The sequence below is a fragment of the Eriocheir sinensis genome, chromosome 64 (assembly GCF_024679095.1).
Source record: "Eriocheir sinensis breed Jianghai 21 chromosome 64, ASM2467909v1, whole genome shotgun sequence".
In the NCBI taxonomy this organism is placed as follows: Eukaryota; Metazoa; Arthropoda; class Malacostraca; order Decapoda; family Varunidae; genus Eriocheir; species Eriocheir sinensis.
Genome location: NC_066572.1, coordinates 9,214,211 through 9,241,933, shown reverse-complemented (window position 1 = coordinate 9,241,933; position 27,723 = coordinate 9,214,211). Strand labels below are relative to the sequence as shown.

The window sequence follows — 27,723 nt, the reverse complement described above, 5'->3', positions numbered from 1 at the left end:
CCACCGCCATCATCGTCAACATCGTTTAACACACCCTCAACACTTGACGACCAGCCTGCTGTGGAAGTAATGGAGAATCCACAAGAGGTGATACATGCGCTGCCAGCTCCTCCACCCCCACCAGTGCCTGTTTTACAGGAACAAAAGTCCGATCCGGAGTGGCTGTCCAACCAGATAGTGAGGAGGAGGGCGCCGACAAAGAAGAAGAAGAATCAGAGGGCCAGGCGGCATGTGAAATGAGGAAGAGACTGCTGTCCCTGCCGGCAGGGGTTGAGAGGGAGCTGGGGGGGAATGGTTGCAGGAAAACACTTTCCTGTATGACCAGGGGCTGGCAGACTACAAGAACACTGTAAAAAAAAAAAAAAAAAAAGGAGTTTTAAAAGAAGAGGCCTCCTCCCTCAACCCACCCCAACAGGTGGTTAGGATTAACCCCTTCACTACAGCCGGGCCAAAACAGCGCCCCGCGCCGTATCCGGGATCGCCGCGCGCGCCAAATTTCAAATGTTGCTATTGAATATAACAAGTTTTCAGCCATAAACTCAACATAATCATCATGTATTATATATGAAAACATGCAGAATTAAATGGTGCACATAAAGAAACACAAATTAATTGATGATTTTGAGATGTAAGCATAAATATAGAGATAAAATAACTCGTACATTGGCTAAAGCGAGCCAGGACGCAGTATGCACGTCCTCGGATATGGTACGGGGCACACAAGGACGCAGTATACGCGTCCTTGTGTTGAAGGGGCTAATTGCAGTACATTGTTGTGAAGTTGAACTGGAAATGAGAGCCAGTCAAGCAGCAGTCTTCATCCACTGCAATAATCGTGCATGCGTCGCAGGTGCTCACGATGTGCTTGCGATGAATCCCTGCATGAGTTTGTGATAATTGCAGTGAGCTGTGACACGCACTCAATCTTTCCTCGCTTCGCCGGCAATGACTGCAAAGGTCTACGACTAATGGAGCGGAGATTGAGCACACGGCGTGATGGATCGCGAGATCTTTCTTGTCGCAACAAATCGCGCTTCTCGGATGGCGAATGAGCTGCGACTCCAACATTTTCGGTATCACAGTGAGTCGCAGTGGCAAAACCGCAGCTGTGTGATCCCAGCATTAGAGACTTAGACAGAGTTATGGTGCAGAGCTGGCTGGCTGCAGCAGGGCACTCCTGGGACTGGCTCAGACAGACAACCAGGATGGATTGGATGATGGAATATGATGCAGCTTTAACATGTACTTCATACTCTTAACGCATTGCAAACTAATGTATAGTGAATATAAAGCTGCATATTTATAGAATTACAGTAAAACCCCGATTATCCGAAAAACCGGATTATCCGAAATTGATCTGGATAATGCAATTAAAAAAATTTTTTTTCTATACTAAAACGTTATAAAACATCAAAAATAAATAAAAGTAACTACATATGTACTATATTAACACATTTAAAATTGATAAGAACAGTTAAAATGAATATGCTTTCTAATACGTATTGCCGAAATAGCTTGTAACGAATAGATCAATGTATTAGACAAAAAACATTAAACAAACTCTCAACAACACCACGTCCGCACCTTCGCCCCAGCAAGGACGTAGGTGCGGCGAACGAACAAACTACTGCACGACTACTCTCACACCGTACTCTCAAGACAACGACACAAACACGACTCCCCTCTCCACTCCATGCCACATTCCCCTTCCAACATACGAGTTGCGCGATAATATGAGTCATCATACTGTGTCTCCACCTGCACGATGCATCAAGGTCACACTTGCAAGCTTGCACAACCATGCACAATCGCAGTCTGCAACATTCACAATTCAGATCTGCAACGCTCACAAGTATCAACATACACTGGTCCAGACAAGGAGACACACAGACAAACATACAATAAAACATTTACATCACATGTTTTAAGCGTACTACTTTGTTTAGCGTAGCGTGTGTTTGTTTGGTTTCATTGTTTACATCGTCAGTCGGCGGCAGTCGCGTCACACACTTCACACTGGGCAGTCGCATCGCGTTCTACCTGTGCTTCGACCTCACTTCTTTCTACATCACCATGCCGAAAAATTGTTTTCCATCCACAACACAATTTTTTTTGGATAAAAAGCAGCAGCGACAGCATCCTCATCCATCCTGGCTAATGGTCCGTCCATACTAGCTACATGTGTTCTAATGAGAAAATAAGAACCAAGGTGCAAGATCAAAGTGATATTCATCCAAACGAGAAACCAAGACACAATGCCGACGATCAAACTGGCGGCGATCAAAATGGCGGCCATAAATCCGGATTATCCGAAAAATCGGCTTATCCGAAAGAGGCTTCCCCCCTTCCATTTCGGATAATCGGGGTTATTATATTAATTTCTATGAATTATAAAAAAATCTAAAGAGAACGACTGAGCCCCAAGTTTGGCGAGGTAAAGGTCATCGTGCACCAAACACCTGAAAGGCTGCACAAGGTGTTACTTTACCCTTGACTTTCCAAGCCACTCCGACTCACTGCTCATAACTGAACACCCGTTTGGAAACTGCAAAGAAAAGCGTGTTTTGATTTCTCTGTGTCGGTGCCCATTTCCATCCCAGGAGTCAGTGCCGCCGGGACTTTCAGATCATCACAGTATCTTCTCCAGGCTCCTCAGACACTGCCAGTTTATCAGCCATCTTGAAAATAAGGATAATTTTTTGGTGGGCTGTGCAGTGGCTGCCCTGGCCAGGGTCACACCTGAAGCCCCGTCCAAACGAGGGGCAGTTGCCCGCCGTGCAAACACTATTACCAGATATCATACTGCTTCTACTGTTTTGATGGTGGGAGCGAAGATGACGTCAGAAGCGGGAAAACTACGGGCAAATCATCCAAGTGCCCTTGCTCGTGGGCGAGGCAATACCTGCTGGTTTAATGGTTGGTATAAAGAGAGCATGTTGCCAGACACACGAAGTTAACCTGCGGAACTCCCTTGCAGTCAGTTTCAGATTTCCACCGTACGTGCACTTGACGGGAGAACATGTCTGTCCCGTGTGGCAAAGAACAGGTGTGGTCAAGGGAAGCCACTGTGCAATTAATTGACCTATATAAACAGCACCCTTGCTGTAGCCCATGTTGTGCTACTCTCAGTCCGGTCGTGCTATCGGCCGCTGCCTGCCCTGGACTGCCCGGTCTGCTATGTGTGCCTGGTAGTGGCAAAAACCCTCCACCAACTGTTCGACCTGGTAACCCTTCTAAACAAGCGAGGAATATACGATCAACGGGCAGTGCCGGGCAGGCAACTGCCCCTCGTGTGGACACAAGTTTGCCCGCCAGTTTTTGCCCGGTGAACGGAGTAGGGACTGTGGCACACAGCAACATCTGGTAGCACTGTTTGTTGCCAGATCTGTTTCCTCGTTTATGTGCTTATGACGTCATCCCGCTGCTTAGTATGATGTGGTAACAGTGTTTGCACGGCGGGCAACTGCCCCTCGTCTGGACGGGCCTTAAGCTAGTGGAGCTGTAGCTGGCATGCCAGCCACACCACAGGGAGACTTGATGAAGGGGCTTACCACAAGTAAGTGTTTTTGGTAAATAGCAGGTCAGCACCATCTTGGCAGTGGGCATGAATAACCAGTAGCAAGAAAGGAAGGAGATAAAACAAGAATTTCAATTCAAGGAGACTTTTACAGATTTTACAGCCATTTATTGAGTAAATGTGATTGAAAGTTCCAGAACCAGGTTAGATAAGTTTATGGGCAGGGGCCACAGATGACAGGAATGGGTTGGAAATAGCCGGGTAATTGGAACAGACATTACAGCGATTCATTTAGTTAAAACATGGTTGAAAGTACCAGAACAAGATTGGATAAATTCGTGGATGTGGGCCACCGATGGCAGCGATTGGTTTGAAACAGCTTTCTATGAATTAGGGGCTTCATTTTAACATCTCCGTGGTGCAGTGGTTACTGTGCCTAACTATGAATCTGTGGGCCAGGGTTCAAATGGCAGGCACAAGGCACCCAGGTGTTCATTCTCTCTTTCGGGCTGGTGGATAAATGGGTACCTGGGGAAACCTGGGGAAGGTAAACTGTAAACTTGTATGTCATGCTGACCCTGTGTCTTCTGTTTGTGTTCTCACCCACCTCAGGCTCAAGGGCCACTTGTACAGAGATGAGAACCGTGGCCATGCACAGCTGATGCTCCCAACTTTATTATCCTTAGCCTCCCACAGTCATGTTTTTGATCAGCCTTGTGACAGGCCCAGTAAGAATAAGATGAAGCGTGTGTAAATATTTACCTCGGTGTACCCTGGCAGGGACATCCAGGCAGCCATCCAGAAGAGGGTCTCCCAAGTCACCGAACTTCAGGAGGAGATCAAGGACCAAGAACAGAGTAATCTGCAATTAACTCAGCAGCTCACAGCCTCAGAAACCAAGCTGCAACACATCCACCAGGCGTGGGACCTCAAGCAGGACAGCCTCAACAAAGAGATCAAGGAGCAGAAACAGTAAGCCTTTATGAAGTTTTCAGTATACAAACCATTTTCCTTTTGCATCTATTTCTCTGACACTGTCCCCTCACACAGCCACCCCTGAATGGAGCGCCGTGGCAGAAGAGGCTCCTCCAGGCTTCCTCGTCTTGGCAGGCCCTCTCACCACACATATCTTTTGCCAACCAACCAACTCACTCTCTCTCAACTTTTCTATTGCCATGTCTATCTCCTCTACACTTCCCCTTGTAGGTATGATGCGGTTGTTCCACTTGAATCTTTACTTCCATACTGGTCACTTCTCTTTCCTCATGAATTGAGATGCCTTTTCCTTACCTCCTTTGTCTCTTCAATCCCTTTAACACGTCCGCTGCGATTGGCACGGATTTGGCTTTCACTGGTAGCCTGGTAACCCATACTCCCAGGTCTTTCCCTGCCTCTGTGGTGGATAGTGGAGTGTTTCCCATGTGGTATCGGTGTGCTGGATATCCCCTCCCAAGGTGCAGGAATACATTCTTCTATATTAAATTGTAGCAGCCACTCTTTGTTCCATTTCTGTATCCTGGTGATGTCTTTTGGCAGGAAATCCACAGTCAAGGGGTTGAGAAGTGCTCTGTTGCTCCCCTTGCTGTACAAGTATCAGTTGTTCCTCTCACAACTTTTTCCAGAGGAGCATTTTGTCCTCCAGATAGGTTTCACCTTCCTGCCAAAAGCAAAGAGCGATGAAGAATTGCACCATTTTATTCCTCGTCATGGCCCGGTGATCCCGTTATTCACTCATGTCTGTGTAAGGTGTAGCAAGTGTTAAGAAAGAACATAAGATTGTCATTTAAGCAATAGTTATGAGGGGTTGTTCCTACCTACACTCAGAATACTGCACTTCCCTACACTGAACTCCATCTGCCATTTATTCGCCCAGTCATACAATCTGTTTAGTTCACCCTGGAGAATACTAGCGTCCTGATCCGACTCAATTACTCTACCGATCCTGGTATCATCTGCAAACTTACTGACATATTTCTCACGATGGCCCGCTGATCATACTGAGGCACCACGGATGTCGGGTGTCCAGCACCCACTCACTGTTGCATGAGGTGAGGCAAGTCTTTTCTCTGCAGGGTTCTCGAGGACCTGGAGCGCAACCAGACGGAGCAGGACATTGTGTGCAAGGAAGTGAGTGATGACGTGGCTGACCTGGACGGGCAGATCAGACAGTCCATGGAGGAGATCCGGAACACCAACATCATGATAAAGAACAACTACAAGCTTATCCTCGATGCTGTATGTACCATTTTACTTATTAATACATTAACTCAAATTCCACTGGTCAGGAAATTCATTGTCGTGCTTTATGCAAACAAGGAATGGAGGCGTAAGGGACAGAGTCAACTTTGCTCTAGTTTGCACTGGGAAAGTCAAGATACACACCACAGGATGAACAAGAAATATAATGCAAGGGAAAAGTGACCTAGTATGTGGTGTGCCAAGGATGAGTTTTCCTTCGCAACTTGTATCTTGTTCTGCCTGAGATGTGTAGCCTTGCCTCTCCTCGTGCAGACTAGATAGAACTGTCTTTGTCCTCCCAGCGCCTCAGTGATAATGCGTAGCCTACCTTTTCTCATACAAACTAGGAAAAATTGGCTCTGTCCTTCAAGCGCCTCAGTGATACCCCCCAAGACAAGTGTAGCCTGCCTCTCCTCGTGCAGACTAGATAGAACTGTCTTTGTCCCCCTAATGCTGCAGCTGTAACCCCCAAGACAGAAACATAGCCTGCCTCTCCTCGTGCAGACTAGATAGAACTGTCTTTGTCCCCCTAATGCTGCAGCTGTAACCCCCAAGACAGAAACATAGCCTGTCTTTCCTTGTTCAAACTACATATAATTGGCTTTGTCCCCCTAATGCCACAGCTGTAATCCCCCAAGACAGAAACATAGCCTGCCTTTCCTTGTTCAAACTACATATAATTGGTTTTGTCCCCCTAATGCCACAGCTATAATCCCATAAGACAGGCATCTGAAACTTTAAAAAGTGTTGATCTCTGGCAGACTCTCTGTGTGGGTGCCTGGAACATCCTGATCCCTCTGGAGGATCAGCGACTGCCTCATTTGTCAGCTTGAGTACATCATTTTTTACAGCAACGGAGGGAGCTCAAGGAAGGGCAAAAATTAAAACTGGAACAAAAAAAAAAAGGACGAGGCTAGATGATGATCCAACGCAGGAAAACAGAACAAGAACCCAGAAGAGACTTCAATTTTGGGTGGAACTTGGGTGGAACACAACTCGGGAGGCTGAGAGTGAACATAGTGGGGCTCTGAGATGAGGAGACCTGGTGAGGGAGAGATCAGTAGTGGGCCACAGCGATGGTGCCTGTCTCAAGAGAGTAGCTGTGGCCATTTCTCGCTGACTGCAGTCCTCTGTTGTTGGGGATTATGAGTGTGTGATGCTGGTGATGTTGAAGCACTCCCTGGCCTTCATATCTCTTATTGCAGTGTACACCCCTACTGAGATGTGTGGACTTTAGGAGAAAGAGATGTTCTACGCCAAGCTTGACTCTGTAGTTGACCAGTGCCCCCGACACAACACACTCATTGTCGTGCGTGACTTTAATGCAGTTACTGGCACAGAGAGAGATGGCTGTGTGATATGTGTTGGTCCCCACGGCTCTTGTGCCAGAAACATCAACATTTCACTCCATCTGAGCTTTGCCAAACCCAGAAGGCTGAGGATTACTGGTTCCTGAGATGCGAGCCTTGCCGCTGGTCTTGGAGCAGCAATACTAGTGGTGTGGCAAAGGAGATTGATCACATCCTTGCTAGTACTTGTTAGAGGATCCTCCAGAAATGTAGGGTTTTACACTGCTGAGTTCATTACAGTTGACCACAGACTTCTTGTTACAAAATTGAGGATATGCTTCAGGTCCATGAAATTCTTGAGATGCAACTCTCTGCAGCCTTATCTTGAGAAGCTCAGGGACCAGGTGTGTGCTCAGGGGTATGCAGTGGCAGTCTCAAATTGGTTTGAAGTGGGTGCTCTGAGAGATCCTGGAGGGTTGTGGGATACCTTTAAATGTGAAACTCAGAGTTGCCGAGGGGTGCATTGGAGAGCATCCAAGGACTAGGAGTGGCATTGCCTTGAGTGTATAGAGGAGAGTCATGCTGCCAAGTTGGCCAGGGACTTGAGAGCAGTACAGGAGAACTGGAACCCTTCTGAGGAGAGGTATGTCAGAGGTCTTGCTAAGGATCCGTAATGAACACCACTGAGTGCCGGGAATCGAACCCGAGCCTTCCTAGTAGAAGCCAGGCAGCATCCCAAATAAGCCAATGATCTATTCACTGTGTTATTGCAGTTTCTCTAATCTTGCTAAGGATGTTGAGGGTTGTCAAAATGCAGACGACCTTAGACCTGCCTCTCCAGCTCTGAAGAACCTCTGCTCCTAATTCACATCTCAGATGAGTACTGTCTGAGCAGCTGATGGGCAGATAACATCAGATGCAGATGTGTACCGGGCTCATTGGGCCGAGTACTTTTGGCAGTCGTACACAGCAGAGTACCCAAGTGTACAGGTCCCTCTGGCTGGGTTGCAGATGGCCACTGCTGATCCACCAATAGACAAAACGCCAGCCTCTCCTGCAAAAGTGAGAGAGGCTGTGAAAAGTTGAAGGGTGTAAGGGCAGCTGGGATCTGCAACATCAGCGCAGAGAAGTTGAAAGTTGGGGGTGAAGCCATGAGCCATGGGTTGCATGTGGTGCTGTGTGCTGTGTGGGCAGTCCAGTGCCATTCCTCTTGACTGACAAAGGGGGTTGGTTGTCCCTATCTGGAAAGGGGACCAACAGGACTGCAACAATCACCGTGGTTTGGTGTGCCGGGTAAGGTGCTCGCTCATCTGCTGCAGATGCGAATTCGATCTCATCTGCTCAAGTTTGAGAGACCTGAGCAATCCAGGTTCATGCCCAGCAAGTCAACTTTTGAGTGGATCACAACACTTTGCGTCATTGTGGAACACTGATGTGAATTTTGACGGGGTGCTTGCAGCCCATATCTGTCTCGAGAAATCTTTTGAGCCAGTACATTGTGAGGCACTCTGGGACATGTACGGATGCATGGGATTCCTACATGGATTACTGACCTGATGACTGGCCTTTACCCTGGGACGGAGAGTGCTGTGATGTGTGTGGGGGAGATGTCTCTGGCTTCTTCCCTGTTATTCCAGGAGTGAGGCAGGGCTGTATCCTTGCTCCATCACTTTTCAACACTTGCATTGACTGAGTATTAGGCCAAAGTTGTTGATCAAAATCATTGTAGAGCATCTGTAGGTGACATCAAGGTCACTGATCTTGTTTTTGCTGACGATCCTGCACTCCTTGTAGAGTTGCTGGAGGTCCTGGTGACGGCTCTCAAAGTGCTGCATGAGGAGGTGAAGCCTCTGGGACTGAAGGCCTCCTGGGCCAAGACCAAAGTTCAGCCATTTGGAGGCTTGCTGGGTGACACAGCTCAGTCTTTTTTTGCGTCCTATTGCACCATTAGGCTTTTTCAATGGTGGGGGCTGATGTTCGGCCCAGCCCGTTGTGGCGCAGGGGAATATTTATTGTGCCATCTTGTTTTGGCTCATACTGTCCCCCGGAGCTCATCTTTGAGCCTTTCTTTGGAGAGGTAACCTAGAGTCTGGGTTGACAGGTGGTCTTCAGGGCAGCATGTGGGTAGTCTTAGGCCACTTGGCGGTGACTGAAAAATCCCAGCTGTGTGGCGGCCAGGATTCAAACCTGCGTCCCTCCTGGATCTCCCAGAGGCGGTGCCGGCACGCTAACCACTCAGCCACCGCCTCCCCATGCATGTGGTGAGGATGTTGAAGTCACCAAAAGCCTCACATGGCTTGGTATTGTAGTGCATAACAATGGTGGTTCTTACCAGGAAGTCACGCCACAGATTGGCCTGGCCCACGGTGTTCTGGGCTCCCTCAATGTGAGTGTTGATATGGTGGTGTTGATGCCTGTGATACTTGTGCTCCCTGTCTTACTGTATGGCCCTCATGGTGTTCTGGGCTCCCTCAATGTGAGTGTTGATATGGTGGTGTTGATACCTGTGATACTTGTGCTCCCTGTCTTACTGTATGGCCCTCATGGTGTTCTGGGCTCCCTCAATGTGAGTGTTGATATGGTGGTGTTGATACCTGTGCAGGCGGACAAAGATTTGAACCTTTAAGTCGCTTGTGTTCCCTGTCTTACTGTATGGCCCTGAGACTTGGAGACTGAATAGAGATTTGGAGAAGCATGTTGGTGCCTTTGGTACCAAGTGCCATCACAGGATTATGGGGCATTGCTGGAATGCTTTTTGTCAAACCAGCAACTAAGCGATGAAACTGAATCAAGGCCGTTACCAGCTTAGTCCATGAACGCCATCTCTGGCTACATGGCCACGTGGCATGCCTCCCGGATGTCATCCTGCTTAGTATTTTTTTAGCAGAAGAAAACCTTGAGAGGAGGTCACCAAGGGGACACCCAAGTAATTCATGGCTGGGTTGAGTTGATCGATCTGGAGGGGCATGAAATGAGAAGTGAGGATGTGTGGAGGCTTCCGCCGGGGGTGGAGGCAACGCAGGAGTGAAGTGAAGTGATGTCTCCTGGCTTGTGCTCCTCATTAGTTAGTTATTGTGGAAATTCTTCCAGTTTGTATGTAGTATATTATTATTATTGCTGATTAACTGAGGCTCAATTATGAAGTAGGGAACAAGTGGTAATTCAATACCACAGTAGGATTAAGACTGCAGGGCAGAGGTTTTGAGCGTCTGTGAATCTTTGTTCTGATGTGGCACTCGTAACTTTGTGAATTGAACATCGCCGGCACTCTTCTTGAGACTAGATAGTGCCAAGAACACGCCTCCACACCTGTGTCCCCAACTTACTCATTCTCATACATTCAATCAATCAATCAGTGGGGGCATACGCTGGGGGGTGCATCGCCTCATCCACCCTACGAGTCCGAGGGTCCCTCCGGGCGAGTCTCCATGCCAACCCTCTTCCCATCCTGAGTACCTCCCGGCAGGATATATTGACTTGCTCAAGCCATAAACTCCATGGGTGTCCCTTGCCCTCCTCTACTCAGGATTGTCTCTCACAGAGACAACCTGATGAGCAGGATCAGCTTCAGGGTAATGTGCCACGTGGCCGTATAGCCGGAGTTGGCGTTGACGGACTATGCAGGTAATATATGTCCAATCAGTCTCACGGAGCAGTCAACGGTTCAACACAAAGTCATTCCAGCGATATCCCATGATTCTGCGTAGACAGTTATTACCAAAGGCATCAATCTGCCTCTCCAAGTCTCCATTTAGTGTCCATGTCTCACGGCCACAGAGTAAGACAGGGAGCACAAGGGACTGGAAGATCCGGATCTTTGTCCTTCTGCACAGGTATTGACAACGCCACATACTCGTGTTGAGCGAGTCCATAACACCGTGGGCCAAGCCAATCCACCGTAAGACTTCATGGCGAGACTCACCGGTTATTTTAACTACACCACCAAGGTTAGTAATATTTTCCGAGATCTCAATGTCCTCGCCACATGCATGTACAGACTGTACTGTTCCATCCAGCAAGCCTCCAAACACCTGTACCTTGGTCTTAGCCCAGGAGACCTCAAGTCCCAAGGGCTTTGCCTTCTCGTGTAGTGCCTCGAGAGCCATCACCGAAACCTCCAGCGACTTTGCCAGGATTTTATTTATTTATATTTTTTTACATGTGGCCTATAGCGCTGGTGGGCTAATTCATATGGGCCTGATGGTTCGCCCGAGCCCGTCATGGCGCAGGCAATTGTTTATAGTGGCGCCATTATTATTGTCTCATGCTGCCCCCGGAGCTCATTCTTGATTTCACTTGCGCTGTACAGCTTCTTCTAGAGTCCGGGTTGACAGGTGGTCTTCAGGACAGCATGTGGGTAGTCTTAGGCCACTCGGTGGTGACTGAAAAATCCCAAGTGGTTAGTGCGGATTTGAACCCACATCATGGACAATGCACCAGACGTGAGGCCGGCACGCTAACCACTCAGCCACCGCCTCCCCATACTGGATACTGGGCTACTGGATCATAGTAAAAAACAAGGTCAGTGACCCTGGTATTGCCAGTGGATGCTCCGCAATGACTCTGGTCCACAGCTCTGCCCAGTACCCAGTCCATACTAGTGTTGAAAAGCGATGGGGCAAGGACAGCCCTGCCTCACTCCCTCATCCACGGGGAAGAAGCTGGACAAGCACCCCCTCCACACTTCACAGCACTCTCAGTCCCAGAATACAGGCCAGTCAGCAAACCAACAGTCTTTGCAGGAATCCCACGGAGTCGCAGAAGATCCCAGAGTGCCTCGCAATGCACCGAGTCAAATGCCTTCTTGAGATCGACATAGGCTGCAAGCATCCCCTGTCGAAACTCACGTCGGCGCTCCACCAGTACGTGAAGCACTAGGATGCGGTCAGTTGCTGCCTTAACGGGCGTGAACCCAGAGTGTTCAGGTCTCTGCATCTTCAGCAGCTGGCTGCGAATTGGCATTAGTAATAGGTGGGCAAGCACCTTGCCTGGCACACTGGGCAGTGTAATACCACAGTAGTTGTTGCAGTCTTGGCGGTCCCCTTTCCCTTTCCAGATAGTCATTCCAGCGATAGCCCCTAAGAGTCCACTCTTCCAGTCAGGAGTAGTAGTGCCAGATAGCCATACAGCCGTCAAGACTGCATTCAACCCGTGGATCATGGCCTCACATCCAGCTTTGAGCAGCTCCTCAACAATGTTACAGGTGCCAGGTACCTTTCCACCCCTCAACTTTGCCACAGCCTCTGACCTCGTCAAGAGAGAGTGGGCTTTCGTCAATGGGTGGATCGGCATCCGCCACCTGCAACCCAGTAGCTGGAAGCTGCCCAGTTGGAGGGTCTGCCATGTACAGCTGCTCAAAGTACTCAGCCCAACGAGCCCTCTGCCCTTCCACGTCCGACACGAGGCAGCCATCAGCTGTTTGGATAGCGCTCACCTGGGAGGGAGACTTGAAGCAGAGCTTCTTCAGGGCTCGGTAAGCAGGTTGGAAGTCATTCTCATTTAAGTGTTCCTTGACCTCCTCAGCAAGACCCCTGACATACCTCTCCTTGTCTCTCCTCAGGAGAGCTCTAGTCCTACGTGACAGAGCCCTGTAATGGTCCCGATTCCCAGCAAGTGTCTGGCAGCGCGTCTCTCCTCAATATTCTCCAGCATCTCCTCCGAGGCAAACCCACTCCTAGATCTCGGGCGCTTTCCAATACACTCCTTGGCAGCTCGAAGAGTCGCATTTGAAGGTATCCCACAGTTCTACAGGGTTCTCAAGGGAGCCGAGCACATTGAACTGTTTGAGACTGTCACTGCATAGTCTTGAGCACATGCCAAGTCTTTCAGCAGTCTACAGCAGGGGAGAGACACTGAAAACTGAATGGCCGAAGCCCCCTTATAAAGCCGAAAAGTGCGCCATAGTGGACGCTGATTGGCCGGCTTAACAGCGCACGCTCATTGGCTCTCAGCACTGCAGAAATTTAAAAAGTTGTAAACCGGTTATGTGCCCACAGTCTGCACCGGGGCCACAGAAACGATCCTGGAGCCCTTCGGCAGGCCGCACCTAATGTTGAATGATGTAAAGTCCCGCGAGCCGCACCAAGGGTGCTCGCGGGCCGCGGGTTGGGGACCTATGCTCTAAAGGTTAAAGGTTACCCCTGGCCTGGGTGTATGGGCTGGTGCCCCATCTGTACCACACAGCTGCTCCCAAAACAAGGGTGTGTTGGGATTTCTTAGTAGGTGAATATAGTCAGAAGTGGCAGCAAGTCACCTTGTATCAATGTCTGTTTCCTTACAGATGGAGGAAGGCAACGTTGAGCTGATGTCTGCCCTCACTGAGGCCACCAAGTGTGTGGAGGAGTTTAGGTCTGCAGAGTGACTCCAGTCCTCAGGCGGGCCAAGGCTTCAGAGGATACCAGGCTGAGGATCAATGGGGATTCAGTTCTTACTTCCGGACTTTATATTTTCTAAGGCTTATGGATTTACGCCTTTATATTTCCTAAGGCTTACGGTTATACTATAGTGTTACGTAGTGTTGTCGGGAGCATTTATTGGTGCAGCAGTTACTTGCATCCTGAGTGTTGCAGGGTGTGGCTGTTACTCTGCACTCGTGTACCCAGGCAGGTTTTTACACACCTTTTCAGGCGCTTGTGTACCCAGGCAGGTTTTTACACACCTTTTCAGGCACTTGTGTACCCAGGCAGGTTTTTACACACCTTTTCAGGCACTTGTGTACCCAGGCAGGTTTTTACACACCTTTTCAGGCACTTGTGTACCCAGGCAGGTTTTTACACACCTTTTCAGGCACTTGTGTACCCAGGCAGGTTTTTACACACCTTTTCAGGCACTTGTGTACCCAGGCAGGTTTTTACACACCTTTTCAGGCAAGGTATTTTGCTTTCATATCTTCACCTTAGTTTCAGGATGTCATTTTCACCTTTTGTAGATTTTTTGTATATTGCAAACATTTATTTTACTAAGCTTCTTCAAATTTTGGTGATTTTCCTTCCATACTCTGTCTTTCACTACAGTGGTAATATATGTATATCTCCATAGTAAAACTAATGCTAATCATTCAGTTTCAATAATGACTCCATGGCTGCCGCGAAATGTGTGTAGTTTTGTTTTCCCTGAACGCTGTTGTAGTCTGAACATTGCCATTGTGGCCTGCCGGGCTGCCGAGGTGATCTCTTCGCTGATTGGACAGCAGCTTGAGGCAGCCTTGCTCCGGCTCATCTTGAGAAACTGGCCCTCCACACTGCATCTTGCCACTTTTTTCTGTAGCTCACACTTCTGCCTTGCAACTCTTACTTGGTGCCTTCTTCAGTGGACGGGAGAATAAGAGTGGACTGTGGATGGCTTGAAAAAACAAATTTTTAACTACAAAATAAGACACTATTTGAAGTCTGTCTCTTATATAAATGTTTCTAGTGCTTTATATTCCTATTTTTCATGAGATTGTTAAGGTAGTGCAAAAATAAACTTGCAGGTTACAGAGATGTTCTGAACACGGTGGCATCACCAGACTTTGAATTCATTGGGAGGGAAGGGAATTGTGCACATTTAAAAAACAACTTGTAGGTGCAGCTCTCAGCATGTCATGTTTGCTTGGTAATGATTTTTTAATACATTCGTAATTCACTTTTATGCTATTATTAACTGATGAAGAAACTAAATATTGCATTACATAAGTGAGCTACAAAATCAATATCAATGGGGGCATACGCCGGGGGGTGCATCGCCTCGCCCACCCTACGGCGCAGAGCCCAGGGGTCCCTCTGGGTGAGTCTCATGCAGGCCCCCTTCTCATCCCAAGTACCTCCTGGAAGGAACCATCGACTTCCTCTGCGGGCGCCCCCATGGCCTTCCTTCCCTCGTACACTCTCTTCACAAATTCATTCTCCCCCATTCTCATCATGTGTCCAAACCATCTCAGCGCACCACCCACTCCACCACTCCACACTCCACTCCCTTCACTATCACACCCATACCAAACCCCTCACACACACTTCCATTACTTCCTCCATGCCATCCTGACACACCACACGCACCTCTTGTACAACTCATTTCCACTGCACGTATTCTTGATTGCTGCGCTGCACTCCATGTCCACGTCTCTGATGCATGCGACAGAGTTGGCAGGATAATACTGTTCCTTGTTCCCCTCTTTACCGCCATGCTCACACTTCTTCCTCTCACAACTCTCCCCAATGCACCCACCACCTGTCTGCCCTTCACTGCTCTTTCCCTCACCTCACCTTCCATGCTTACATACAACTGTCCCTAAATATTTCACCTCAGTCACCTCCTCCATTCTCTCCTCCCCTAACCTTATCCTACACTTTGTTGTGCTCTTTGCTCTAACTCTGTATGGCTTTGCAAAATCAATGTCCTGTTCTCTCGCCCTCTCAAATACCATAACCTTGCGCTTTCCAGCATTCACTCAGCTTCCTCCTCTTACACACCCTGTCAAATGCATCCACTATCCTCTGTAGTGTCCCCTCATTCTCTGCCAACAGTACTGTATCATCTGAAAACAGGTCTGCCACCAATGACTCCTCTGTACCTCTCACTTTCTGCCTTGTACCAAGTTCCCCCACTCTGGCTTTCATTTCTCTCACAGAACCGCCCATGTACAGTTACTTTCTTCATCCTCTCATTTAAAACCCTGCCATACACTTTTCCTGCCACTCTGAGTAGACTTATTCCCCTGTAACTATTAGTCACCTCTGCTTCCTTTCCCTTTGTACAGCAGCACAACACTAGCCTTTCTTCAACCCTCAGGCACCTCACCCTGTTCCTGTTCCTGTTACATATCCATAATATCCATTCCACAACTACACCTCCTCCATACTTCAGCCGAGTGGCCCAAGACTACCCACACGCTGTCCTGAAGACCCGGACTCTAGAAGAAACCGTCTAAGTGAATCAAGGATGAGTTCCGGGGCACAGCATGAGTGAGGAATAAATGGCGCCACTATAAAAATTGCCTGTGCCATGATGGGCTTGGGCCGACCACTAGGCCCCTGAAGAAAGCCAACCGGTGCTAGAGGCGAAGTTGTTAAAAAATACTACTAATAATAATCTGTTATGCCATCAGCTCCAGGGGCCTTTCCTACCTTTAACTTCTTCTTTGCCTCCTCTATCTCACCTCTCTCCAGCCTCCCCTGTGGATCTGGCCGCCCTACACTGATCTTTATTCCTACACTGCTCACTTCCGCTCTCCCTCCCACACTCTTATTCATTACAGTTTCCTCTTTCCACACCTCCCTTATCTCCTTATTCCCCTCACAAGCACCCATCTCTCCTCTTCATGCTACAAATGTCACTCTTTCCTCCCCTATTTCACTTTTATCTTCTTTCCAGCAAAGTTTTTTGTTCTGGTATTTTGGTGATATTTTCCTTCCCAAATCCTCATCCACTCTCTTTACTTCCCTAACCAACTTCTTGCTCTCCCTGTACTTCCTCTCCCATCCCTCTCGCCTCCTCCATCATATTTCTCTCTAACATTTTCTTGTAGTTCCTTCTGTTCTCCTCAACTGCCTCTTTCTATCTCATCTGTCCACCACACAATTCCTTTCTTTCCTTTTCCACACGACCTATACCTGACCACTGAACTCAAACACCTCATTCACTCCCACACTGCAGAGGACCTACCACTGACAGCACAGTCTGGCCAACACCATGAATCCAAGAGAAACCTTCCAGATTAATGAAGACCAAACTACATATGTAAACCTTATATGTCTGTAACACTCCTTCCCAGATGATCAGTCACTAGAACTACCAAGCCTATCAATGAAACCAGAGGACAAACCTGCCTCTAGCTTTGTATAAATGAAGTACCCACTGTCTTCTGGCGTACCTGGCACCTCAGGCCGCCTCCTCTTGGGATGACACTAGACTGACTTCCTCCTCCAGTCTTGTCTTCAGGGTTTTGTAATGACTGTAGACTGACTGACTTCCTCTTTCAGCCTTCTGGGTTTTGTAATTTCATCTTCGTCTTCTCCTGGTTGTCCCTGAGAAGGCCTGAAATGAACCAAAAAGGAAACCAATACAAGTTCACACAGGGAACAAGATATATAAATGCATAGGGAACTAGAAGATACTTGGGAATATATACTTATTTTATGCATAAGAAAGAAAATAGACAGAGCAATACTTCCAAGACTGGAGAGCAAGACAATACATTCTCCCCTTCTTCCCCCCCCCAAAAAAAAAAGGAAAATTCTAAACCCTTTCACTAAGTTGTGGGGTCACTGGGCTTGGACGAGGCACTCAGAACAACGACACTTGTCAACCGCAGAGTCTTAGAGGGAAGCATCTTATTGGTGGGTTATGTGGAAACATTTGAAACATTTTATTATCCCTTTTTATACAATTATGTATTTACAATAATTTACTAGTGCAGGGAGCCCATTTAAAGCTGTGAGCTTTTTGGGCAGTACTGGAAACTTAGGTGCCGGATTTAATCAATAGTGCAACAAGAAAAATATATATATATTGAGAGCAATGAAAAAAATTATATATATATATATACATATATATACACATACAAACATATAATATATGACAAAAGTAAAATGATGATAATAATGATAGGTAATAATAATAATAATAATAATAATAATAATAATAATAATAATAAGTTATAGAAATAATAATAATAATTAACATTGTGATAATTATAAAATAATAGTAGTGTAAATAATAATTAAAGTGATAATATTAACACAATATCATTAGTACAAAAATTGTAATTGATTTATAAAAATAATATGGTAGTACTGTAAATGATAATGTAAGTAGTAATAGTATTAATACAATAATAATAGTATAAGGTAAGAATTGATTAAGCTGAGGACACACTCTGACAGATGATACATGGACTTAATAATTATAATTGAGAAGAATATGTTTTTTAAATTGTTTTTTAAAGGAGTGTATTGAATTTAGAGCTTTAATATTATTAGGAATAGAATTCCAGGTTTTAGGTCCTGAATAAGAAAGTGAGTGTTGAAAAAGTGTTAAATTATGGGCAGGTGTACGTAAATTTTCATGAGTACGGGTGAAATAAGTATGTTGTGGCTGTAAGGACACGGAGGTTTCACTTTGATCTTTTTATACATGTAAATACCAATTTGTAGCTTATTTATGTCAAAAAGTTTTAAGGAATTTGTTTCTTTAAAGAGAGGTTGTGTGTGGGCAAAGTAGTCACTGTTTGTAATAATTCTTATTATTTTCTTTTGAAGTCTAAACAGAGGTAACAGGTGTGTGGGGTAGGTGTTGCACCAGATAGGCGTACAGTAATACAGGTGTGGTAAGACATGTGCGTTATATAACATTTTCAAAACATCAATGGGCATTAATTCTTTAATTTGATATAACAGAGATACTAGCCTGGATAATTTAAGGATTTGGTTTGTTACGTGATGCTTAAAGGTCATGGTATCATCATTTGTTATTCCTAATAATGTATGTTTATTAGTTCTGCTTATAATGTCTTGGGAAAAAAATAGGGACGAAAGTATTGATGGTGACTTATTAGTAAATAGCATATAAAATGTTTTGTTTAAGTTCACTGTTAATCTATTACTCAGACACCATTTATGAAAGGTTTGTAGGTCAGTATTTGCTATATGTATCATGTCAGTAGGATTTTCACCAGTAATATTTAAGGTTGAGTCATCTGCGAAAAGGATTGTTTTAAGGTTTGTAAATATGTAAGTAATATCATTTATATATAAGAGAAACAGGATTGGACCCAAGACACTGCCCTGTGGAACACCGTATTGAATAGGTAGAGATGCAGATAGACAAGTGTGGAATTTGGTTGATTGAGTTCTGTGGGACAAGTAATCCTGAAACCATTCATGAATAATACCTCTAATTCCATAGTAATACAACTTACGTAATAATATATCGTGTCTGACTGTATCAAAAGCTTTGGTGAAGTCAACAAAGATGCTTAATAATGACTGTTTATTATCTAAAGTTTTATAGATTTCTTCTGAATAGGTTCTCAAGGCATCGAAAGTGTTTAGACCACGACGAAAACCAAACTGACTTGGATTAAGTATGTTTTTAGTTTCAAGAAAATTTATGAGGAATTTTTTCATTACTTTTTCAAAGATCTTAGAAAAAACATTTAGTAAGGATATTGGTCTATAATTACTTAGTTCATCTTTGGGGCCTTTCTTATGGATGGGGACAACAGTTGCATGTTTTAGGAGTTGAGGAAATTTACCATTATTGATATTAAAGAGTACGGACAAGGGTATTGCAAGTTGGTTTTTGCTGGTTTTTAATACAGATACTGGGATTTCATGCACATTGCACTTTTTGTTTTTAAGGGAATTAATTACAGTAATTACATCTTGGGGGATAATTATAGGAATTGTCATTGAATGAGGAAAGTCACCTTGAAGAAAGCTGAGAGGGTCTGTGGTGGAAGGTGGTAGACTGTGATCTATTTTAGGCGCAACATTTGTGTAAAATTCACTAAAAGCTTGTGCAATTTGTAAAGGTTCAGAGAGTTTTTTACCATTACAGATTATGTTATTTGTGGAACTCTTCTTATGGTCATGATTAGAAAGTTGGTGGATTGTTCGCCATATTTTACAGGTGTTATTTTTAAAAGTAGTGAATTGAGCCATACAGTAAGATTTTTTAGCTGGAGTGAGTGGAGGTAGTGGTGTAGGTGGAAGGTAGAACAGTTAACCCGTTCACTGCGGTTGGCACAGATTTCGCCTTCACTGGTAGCCTGGTAACACAAAGTCCCAAATCTTTCTCTGCCTCTGTGGTGGATAGTGCAGTGTTTCCCATGTGGTACTGGTATGCTGGATATCCTCTCCCAAGGTACAGGACTTTTCATTTTCTTCATTGAATGGGAGCAGCCACTTTTTGTTCCATTCCTGTAGCTTGGTGGTGTCTTCTTGTAGGAGGTTCGTATTCAAGGGGTTAAAGAGTACAAGTGGACTAAATATCAATGGTTACAAGTCACGAGTGGATAGAGTGAAGCAGTGGGGAATATTGCACCAAGAGCCACTGAGGACAGGACGAAGACAAGAATCTGCATCAGGGGAAGTCCTGTCAAGTAGGTCACAAAGTCTGCGTGCTTGGGGAGTCCAGCGAGGGAAGACGGGCAGAGATCGAGGCCCATCTTCGCAGCTCCTCAGTTTGCCTCTTTGAAAAGCCTCTAATGGAAGTTGCTGGGACTTTCATGGAGAGTTTCGTGATCCTAGTGATAGTCTTACACAACCCCTGCACCTTGAATGGGAAGAACACCTATGAGAGCCAAGCTGACCATCTCTGTGGCCTCCAGAAATGGTCGTAGTGGGAGCTAGAGACATTTAACCCGGTAGCAGCGATGGGCCAAATTTGTGGCTTTACCGTGTACCAGCGACGGGCCAAATTTGTGGCTTTACTGTGTACCAGCGACGGGCCAAATTTGTGGCTTTACTGTGTACCAGCGACGGGCCAAATTTGTGGCTTTACCTTGTACCAGCGATGGGCCAAATTTGTGGCTTTACTGTGTACCAGCGACGGGCCAAATTTGTGGCTTTACCATGTACCAGCGATGGGCCAAATTTGTGGCTTTACCGTGTACCAGCGATGGGCCAAATTTGTGGCTTTACCGTGTACCAGCGACGGGCCAAATTTGTGGCTTTACCATGTACCAGCGATGAGCCAAATTTGTGGCTTTACCGTGTACCCGCAACGGGCCAAATTTGTGGCTTTACCTTGTACCAGCGACGGGCCAAATTTTTGCCATGATATAAACCCCAAAAATAGATGATGCATAAACTGATCCCAAATGCGTTAATATATTTTATGAAATGCTTTGCGTGAGTGATGATTTTTTCTAACTTTTCTTGCTTAGAGGGGCCTTTAACCCGGTAACAGCGGGGATCATGTTTCTTAATGGTCCCTCCAATCGAAAAAAAATGAGAAAAAATCACCCTCACACAAACCATTTCATAATATATATCAAAGCATTTGTGATCAGATTATGTATCATCTATTTTGGGGGGTTTATATCATGGCACAAATTTGGCCCATCACTGCTACACGTTAAAGCCACAAATTTGGCCCGTCGCTGCTACTGGGTTAAGAAACATGATCCCCGCAGCTACTGGGTTAATACCATGGTCTTAGAGCCCAAATAGTTGACCTTCCTGCCTAATATGAGGACCAGGACTAAAACCAGAAGCAGGGTACTGAAGTGGCGCTCAATGACCACCAACATCAGGAGCCGGTTCGCCAGTCCACCACAGAGTTATTGCAATCGCCCGAACCAATCTACTTTCTCCACAATGATCCGTTACTTCCACTCAAGTGCCGGACACTATAGAGACTTCCCATGTGGTTACCTAAAATTTCCTCCTTTTTATGTCAATGCCAATCACTACACAAGGCACTTTCCTGTTAATCTGTGTGCACTGTAGCCTGGAGATGATGGAACAAGAGTCGGCAGGGTGGAGAGGTAGGAAGGAAAGTTTGGTTTAGTCGGCGCAACATCTGTGGTCATATGCCGGAGAGAGACAGAAGGGGAAGGAATTATAGGAGAAGGGAACAGACCCCAGGAGACGGGACACAACATCTGTGGTCATATGCCGGAGAGAGACAGAAGGGGAAGGAATTATAGGAGAAGGGAACAGACCCCAGGAGACGGGACACAACATCTGTGGTCATATGCCGGAGAGAGACAGAAGGGGAAGGAATTATAGGAGAAGGGAACAGACCCCAGGAGACGGGACACAACCCCCAATTAATACCTGGTACCCATTCACTGCTGGGTGGACAGGGGCGTAGGGTATCGGAAAAGCCCCCCATTTTTTTCAACTCCGCCCGGGAATTGAACCCGGGCTCTCAGTTGTGAGCCGAGTGTGCTAACCACTGCACCACGAAGCCCCCGTAGGTAGGAAGGAGTATTTGGAGGGCGGAACAAGTGGAACAGCGGTGCAGATTGCAACTGGAAAGAAAGAATGATTAGAGAAAGTGGAGAGCAAGCTGTAAATATGCTGGAGGAAGAGTGGAGTGAAAAAAAAATGTAGAGTGGAGAAGTGGAGTAGATTGAAAGTGGAGAGAAAGAGTATGATTAGAGAAAGCGGAGAGTAAGTATAATATGATGGAACAAGAGTGGAGTGAGAAGTGGAGTAAGATGAGAAGTAGAGTGGAGAAGTGGTGCAGATTGAAAGTGGAAACGAAGAGAAATAGTGGAGTAGGTGGACTAGGTGGAGTAGACGGCACTTGAAAGAAACTAGACTTGTGAAATAAACTGCAGCTAGAAACTTTACGTACATGTTAAAGAAAAAATGTGACTGTAACAAGGTGGAGCAGGCGGACGTGGAGGAGTGGAGTGTGGAGGAAGTGGTCTATGTGGAGTATTGGGGGTAAAGGGAAGAGAACAGCTAGAAATTACAGTAGAGAGGTGGAGCAAGTGGCGTATAGAAGGGTGGAGGTGGAGTGATGGTATGTGGAATGAGTGGAGAGGGACAGATTGGTAAGTGGAGTTTTGAGAAGATTGAACTGGAGAAGATAAGCAACTGGAAAGATGGAAGAGTAGTCGGCAATGATAGAAGTGGAAGAGGAATATGTGGAGAGGTGGAAGAGAAGTGGAAAAAGGTGGACAGGGAGGGAATTTGAGTGGAAAGGAAGGAAATTTGAGTGGAAAAGAAGGAAAATTGAGTGGAAAGGAAGGGAATTTGAGTGGAAAGGAAGGGAATTTGAAGGAAAGGAAGGAATTTGAGTGAAAGGGAAGAATTTGAGTGGAAAGGAAGGAATTTGAGTGGAAAGGAAGGGAATTTGAGTGTAAAGGAAGGAATTTGAGTGGAAAGGAAGGAATTTGAGTGAAAGGAAGGAATTTGAGTGAAAGGAAGGAATTTGAGGAAAGGAAGGGAATTTGAGTGGAAAGGAAGGAATTTGAGTGGAAAGGAAGGAATTTGAGTGGAAAGGAGGAATTTGAGTGGAAAGGAAGAATTTGAGGAAGGAAGGGAATTTGAGTGAAAAGGAAGGAATTTGGAAAGGAAGGAATTTGAGTGGAAAGGAAGGAATTTGAGGAAAGGAAGGAATTTGGGTGGAAAGGAAGGGAATTTGAGTGGATAGGAAGGGAATTTGAGGAAAGGAAGGAAGGAATTTGAGTGGAGGAAAGGAAGGAATTTGAGTGGAAAGGAAGGAATTTGAGTGGAGGAAAGGAAGGAATTTTGAGGGGAAAGGAAGGGAATTTGAGTGGAAAAGGAAGGAATTTGAGTGGAAAGGAAGGGAATTTGAGTGGAGGAAAGGAAGGGAATTTGAGTGGAGGAAAGGAAGGGAATTTGAGTGGAGGAAAGGAAGGAATTTGAGTGGAGGAAAGAAGGAATTTGAGTGGAAAGGAAGGAATTTGAGGAGGAAAGAAGGAATTTGAGGGAAAGGAAGGAATTTGAGGAAAGGAAGGAATTTGAGTGGAGGAAAGGAAGGGAATTTGAGTGGAAAGGAAGGAATTTGAGTGGAGGAAAGGAAGGAATTTGAGTGGAAAGGAAGGAATTTGAGTGGAAAGGAAGGAATTTGAGGAGGAAAGGAAGGGAATTTGAGTGGAAAGGAAGGAATAGGAGTGGAAAGGAAGGAATTTGAGTGAGGAAGGAAGGAATTTTGTGTGGAAAGGAAGGGAATTTGAGTGGAATGGAAGGGAATTTGAGTGGAGGAAAGGAAGGGAATTTGAGTGGAAAGGAAGGGAATTTGAGTGGAAAGGAAGGAATTTGAGGAAAGGAAGGAATTTGAGTGGAAAGGAAGGAATTTGAGGAAAGGAAGGAATTTGAGGGAAGGAAGAATTTGAGTGGAAAGGAAGGAATTTGAGTGGAAAGGAAGGAATTTGAGGAAAGGAAGGGAATTTGAGTGGAAAGGAAGGAATTTGAGGAGGAAAGGAAGTGAATTTGAGTGGAGGAAAGGAAGGAATTTGAGTGGAAAGGAAGGGAATTTGAGTGGAATGGAAGGAATTTGAGTGGAAAGGAAGGGAATTTGAGGGGAAAGGAAGGGAATTTGAGGAAAGGAAGGAATTTGAGGAAAGGAAGGAATTTGAGGAGGAAAGGAAGGAATTTGAGTGGAGGAAAGGAAGGAATTTGAGTGGAAAGGAAGGAATTTGAGTGAAAGGAAGGGAATTTGAGGAAAGGAAGGAATTTGAGTGGAAAGGAAGGAATTTGAGTGAAAGGAAGGAATTTGAGTGGAAAGGAAGGAATTTGAGGAAAGGAAGGGAATTTGAGTGGAAAGGAAGGAATTTGAGTGGAAAGGAAGGAATTTGAGGAAAGGAAGGAATTTGAGGAAAGGAAGGAATTTGAGTGGAAAGGAAGGAATTTGAGTGGAAAGGAAGGAATTTGAGTGGAAAGGAAGGAATTTGAGTGGAAAGGAAGGAATTTGAGTGGAGGAAAGGAAGGAATTTGAGTGGAAAGGAAGGAATTTGAGTGGAAAGGAAGGAATTTGAGTGGAAAGGAAGGAATTTGAGTGGAAAGGAAGGAATTTGAGTGGAAAGGAAGGAATTTGAGTGGAAAGGAAGGAATTTGAGTGAGGAAAGGAAGGAATTTGAGTGGAAAGGAAGGAATTTGAGGAGGAAAGGAAGGAATTTGAGTGGAAAGGAAGGAATTTGAGGAAAGGAAGGGAATTTGAGAGGAAAGGAAGAGGAAGGAATTTGAGTGGAAAGGAAGGAATTTGAGGAGGAAAGGAAGGAATTTGAGTGGAAAGGAAGGAATTTGAGTGGAAAGGAAGGAATTTGAGTGGAAAGGAAGGAATTTGAGGAAAAGGAAGGAATTTGAGTGGAAAGGAAGGAATTTGAGTGGAAAGGAAGGGAATTTGAGTGGAAAGGAAGGAATTTGAGTGGAGGAAAGGAAGGAATTTGAGTGGAAAGGAAGGAATTTGAGGAAAGGAAGGAATTTGAGTGAAAGGAAGGAATTTGAGGAAAGGAAGGAATTTGAGTGGAAAAGGAAGGAATTTGAGGAAAGGAAGGAATTTGAGTGGAAAGGAAGGGACTTTGAGTGAAGGAAAGGAAGGGAATTTGAGTGGAAAGGAAGGAATTTGGAGGAAAGGAAGGAATTTGGAGGAAAGGAAGGAATTTGAGGAAAGGAAGGAATTTGAGTGGAAAGGAAGGAATTTGAGGAAAGGAAGGGAATTTGAGTGGAAAGGAAGGAATTTGAGTGGAAAGGAAGGGACTTTGAGTGGAGGAAAGGAAGGGAATTTGAGGAAAGGAAGGAATTTGAGTGAAAGGAAGGGAATTTGAGTGGAAAGGAAGGAATTTGAGGAAGGAAGGAATTTGAGGGAAAGGAAGGAATTTGAGTGGAAAGGAAGGGAATTTGAGAGGAAAGGAAGGGAATTTGAGTGCAAAGGAAGGGAATTTGAGGAGGAAAGGAAGGAATTTGAGTGGAAAGGAAGGAATTTGAGTGGAAAGGAAGGAATTTGAGGAAAGGAAGGAATTTGAGGAGGAAAGGAAGGAATTTGAGTGGAAAGGAAGGAATTTGAGTGGAAAGGAAGGAATTTGAGGAAAGGAAGGAATTTGAGTGGAAAGGAAGGAATTTGAGTGGAAAGGAAGGAATTTGAGTGAAAGGAAGGAATTTGAGTGGAAAGGAAGGAATTTGAGTGGAAAGGAAGGAATTTGAGTGGAAAGGAAGGAATTTGAGGAAAGGAAGGAATTTGAGTGGAAAGGAAGGAATTTGAGTGGAATGGAATGGAATTTGAGTGGAAAGGAAGGGAATTTGAGTGGAGGAAAGGAAGGGAATTTGAGGAAAGGAAGGAATTTGAGTGGAAAGGAAGAGAATTTGAGTGGAAAGGAAGGAATTTGAGTGGAAAGGAAGGGAATTTGAGGAAAGGAAGGAATTTGAGGAAAGGAAGGGAATTTGAGTGGAAAGGAAGGAATTTGAGGAAAGGAAGGGAATTTGAGGAAAGGAAGGAATTTGAGGAAAGGAAGGAATTTGAGGAAAGGAAGGGAATTTGAGTGGAAAGGAAGGAATTTGAGGAAAGGAAGGAATTTGAGGAAAGGAAGAGAATTTGAGGAGGAAAGGAAGGAATTTGAGTGGAAAGGAAGGAATTTGAGGAGAAAGGAAGGAATTTGAGTGGAAAGGAAGGAATTTGAGGAAAGGAAGGGAATTTGAGTGAAAGGAAGGGAATTTGAGTGGAAAGGAAGGAATTTGAGGAAAGGAAGGGAATTTGAGTGGGGGAAAGGAAGGGAATTTGAGTGGAAAGGAAGGGAATTTGAGTGGAAAGGAAGGAATTTGGAGGAAAGGAAGAATTTGAGGAGGAAAGGAAGGAATTTGAGTGGAAAGGAAGGAATTTGAGTGGAAAGGAAGGAATTTAGAGAGGAAAGGAAGGAATTTGAGGGAAAGGAAGAATTTGAGTGGGAAAGGAAGGAATTTGAGTGGAAAGGAAGGAATTTGAGTGGAAAGGAAGGAATTTGAGTGGAAAGGAAGGAATTTGAGTGGAGGAAAGGAAGAATTTGGTGGAAAGGAAGGAATTTGAGGAAAGGAAGAAAAGGAAGGAATTTGGAGGAAAGGAAGGAATTTGGAGGAAAGGAAAATTTGTAGTGGAAGGAAGGAATTTGAGAGGAAAGGAGGGAATTTGAGTGAAAGGAAGGAATTTGAGTGGTGGAAAGGAAGGGAATTTGAGTGGAAAGGAAAGGAGTTTGAGGAAAGGAAGAAATTTGAGTGGAAAGGAAGGAATTTGAGGAAAGGAAGGGAATTTAGTGGAGGAAAGGAAGGAATTTGAGTGGAAAGGAAGGAATTTGAGTGGAAAGGAAGGAATTGGAGGAAAGGAAGGAATTTGAGTGGAAAGGAAGGGAATTTGGAAGGAAAGGAAGGAATTTGAGTGGAAAGGAAGGGAATTTGAGTGGAAAGGAAGGAATTTGAGGAAAGGAAGGAATTTGAGTGGAAAGGAAGGGAATTTGAGTGAAAGGAAGGAATTTGAGTGGAAAGGAAGGAATTTGAGTGAAAGGAAGGGAATTTGAGGAAAGGAAGGAATTTGAGTGGAAAAGGAAGGGAAAGGAATTTGAGTGAAAGGAAGGGAATTTGGAGGAGGAAAGGAAGGAATTTGAGTGAGGAAAGGAAGGAATTTGAGGGAAAGGAAGGAATTTGAGGAAAGGAAGGAATTTGAGAGGAAAGGAAGGAATTTGAGTGGAAAGGAAGGGAATTTGAGTGGAAAGGAAGGAATTTGAGGAAAGGAAGGAGAATTTGAGAGGAAAGGAAGGAATTTGAGGAAAGGAAGGGAATTTGAGGAAAGGAAGGAATTTGAGTGGAAAGGAAGGAATTTGAGGGAAAGGAAGGAATTTAGTGAAGGAAAGGAAGGAATTTGAGGGAAAGGAAGGAATTTGAGGAGGAAAGGAAGGAATTTGAGGGAAAGGAAGGAATTTGAGTGGAGGAAAGAAGGGAATTTGAGTGGAAAGGAAGGAATTTGAGTGGAAAGGAAGGAATTTGAGGAAAGGAAGGAATTGAGGAGGAAAGGAAGGAATTTGAGTGGAAAGGAAGGAATTTGAGGAAAGGAAGGAATTTGAGGAAGGAAGGAATTTGGAGGAAAGGAAGGAATTTGAGTGAAAGGAAGGAATTTGAGGAAAGGAAGGGGAATTTGAGTGGAAAGGAAGGAATTTGAGGAAAGGAAGGGAATTTGAGTGGAAAGGAAGGAATTTGAGGAAAGGAAGGAATTTGAGGAAAGGAAGGGAATTTGAGTGGAAAGGAAGGAATTCTGAGG

General features: G+C 45.2%; 1 protein-coding gene and 2 long non-coding RNA genes across 4 annotated transcripts; 1 reads left to right on the top strand and 2 right to left on the bottom strand.

Moving 5' to 3' along the window:
• Positions 1–3,495: 3,495 nt before the first annotated feature.
• LOC126987394 (uncharacterized) lies at positions 3,496–13,658 on the top strand. The gene is made up of 4 exons (XM_050844375.1): positions 3,496–3,569; positions 4,298–4,489; positions 5,590–5,752; positions 13,325–13,658. The coding sequence occupies exons 1-4, from the start codon at positions 3,511–3,513 to the stop codon at positions 13,403–13,405; spliced, it is 495 nt and encodes a 164-aa protein (XP_050700332.1). The 5' UTR covers positions 3,496–3,510; the 3' UTR covers positions 13,406–13,658.
• LOC126987396 (uncharacterized) lies at positions 4,479–5,610 on the bottom strand. The gene is made up of 2 exons (XR_007740870.1): positions 5,482–5,610; positions 4,479–5,174 (listed from the first exon to the last, which is right to left on the bottom strand). It is a non-coding gene; the product is annotated as an uncharacterized LOC126987396 (long non-coding RNA).
• Positions 13,511–22,008, bottom strand: LOC126987395 (uncharacterized). 2 transcript variants are annotated; one of them, XR_007740868.1, is made up of 4 exons: positions 21,804–22,008; positions 16,892–17,055; positions 13,703–14,385; positions 13,511–13,662 (listed from the first exon to the last, which is right to left on the bottom strand). It is a non-coding gene; the product is annotated as an uncharacterized LOC126987395 (long non-coding RNA). The 2 variants fall into 2 exon arrangements; XR_007740869.1 differs by having other exon boundaries at positions 13,703–14,347; positions 21,804–22,006.
• Positions 22,009–27,723: the final 5,715 nt, after the last annotated feature.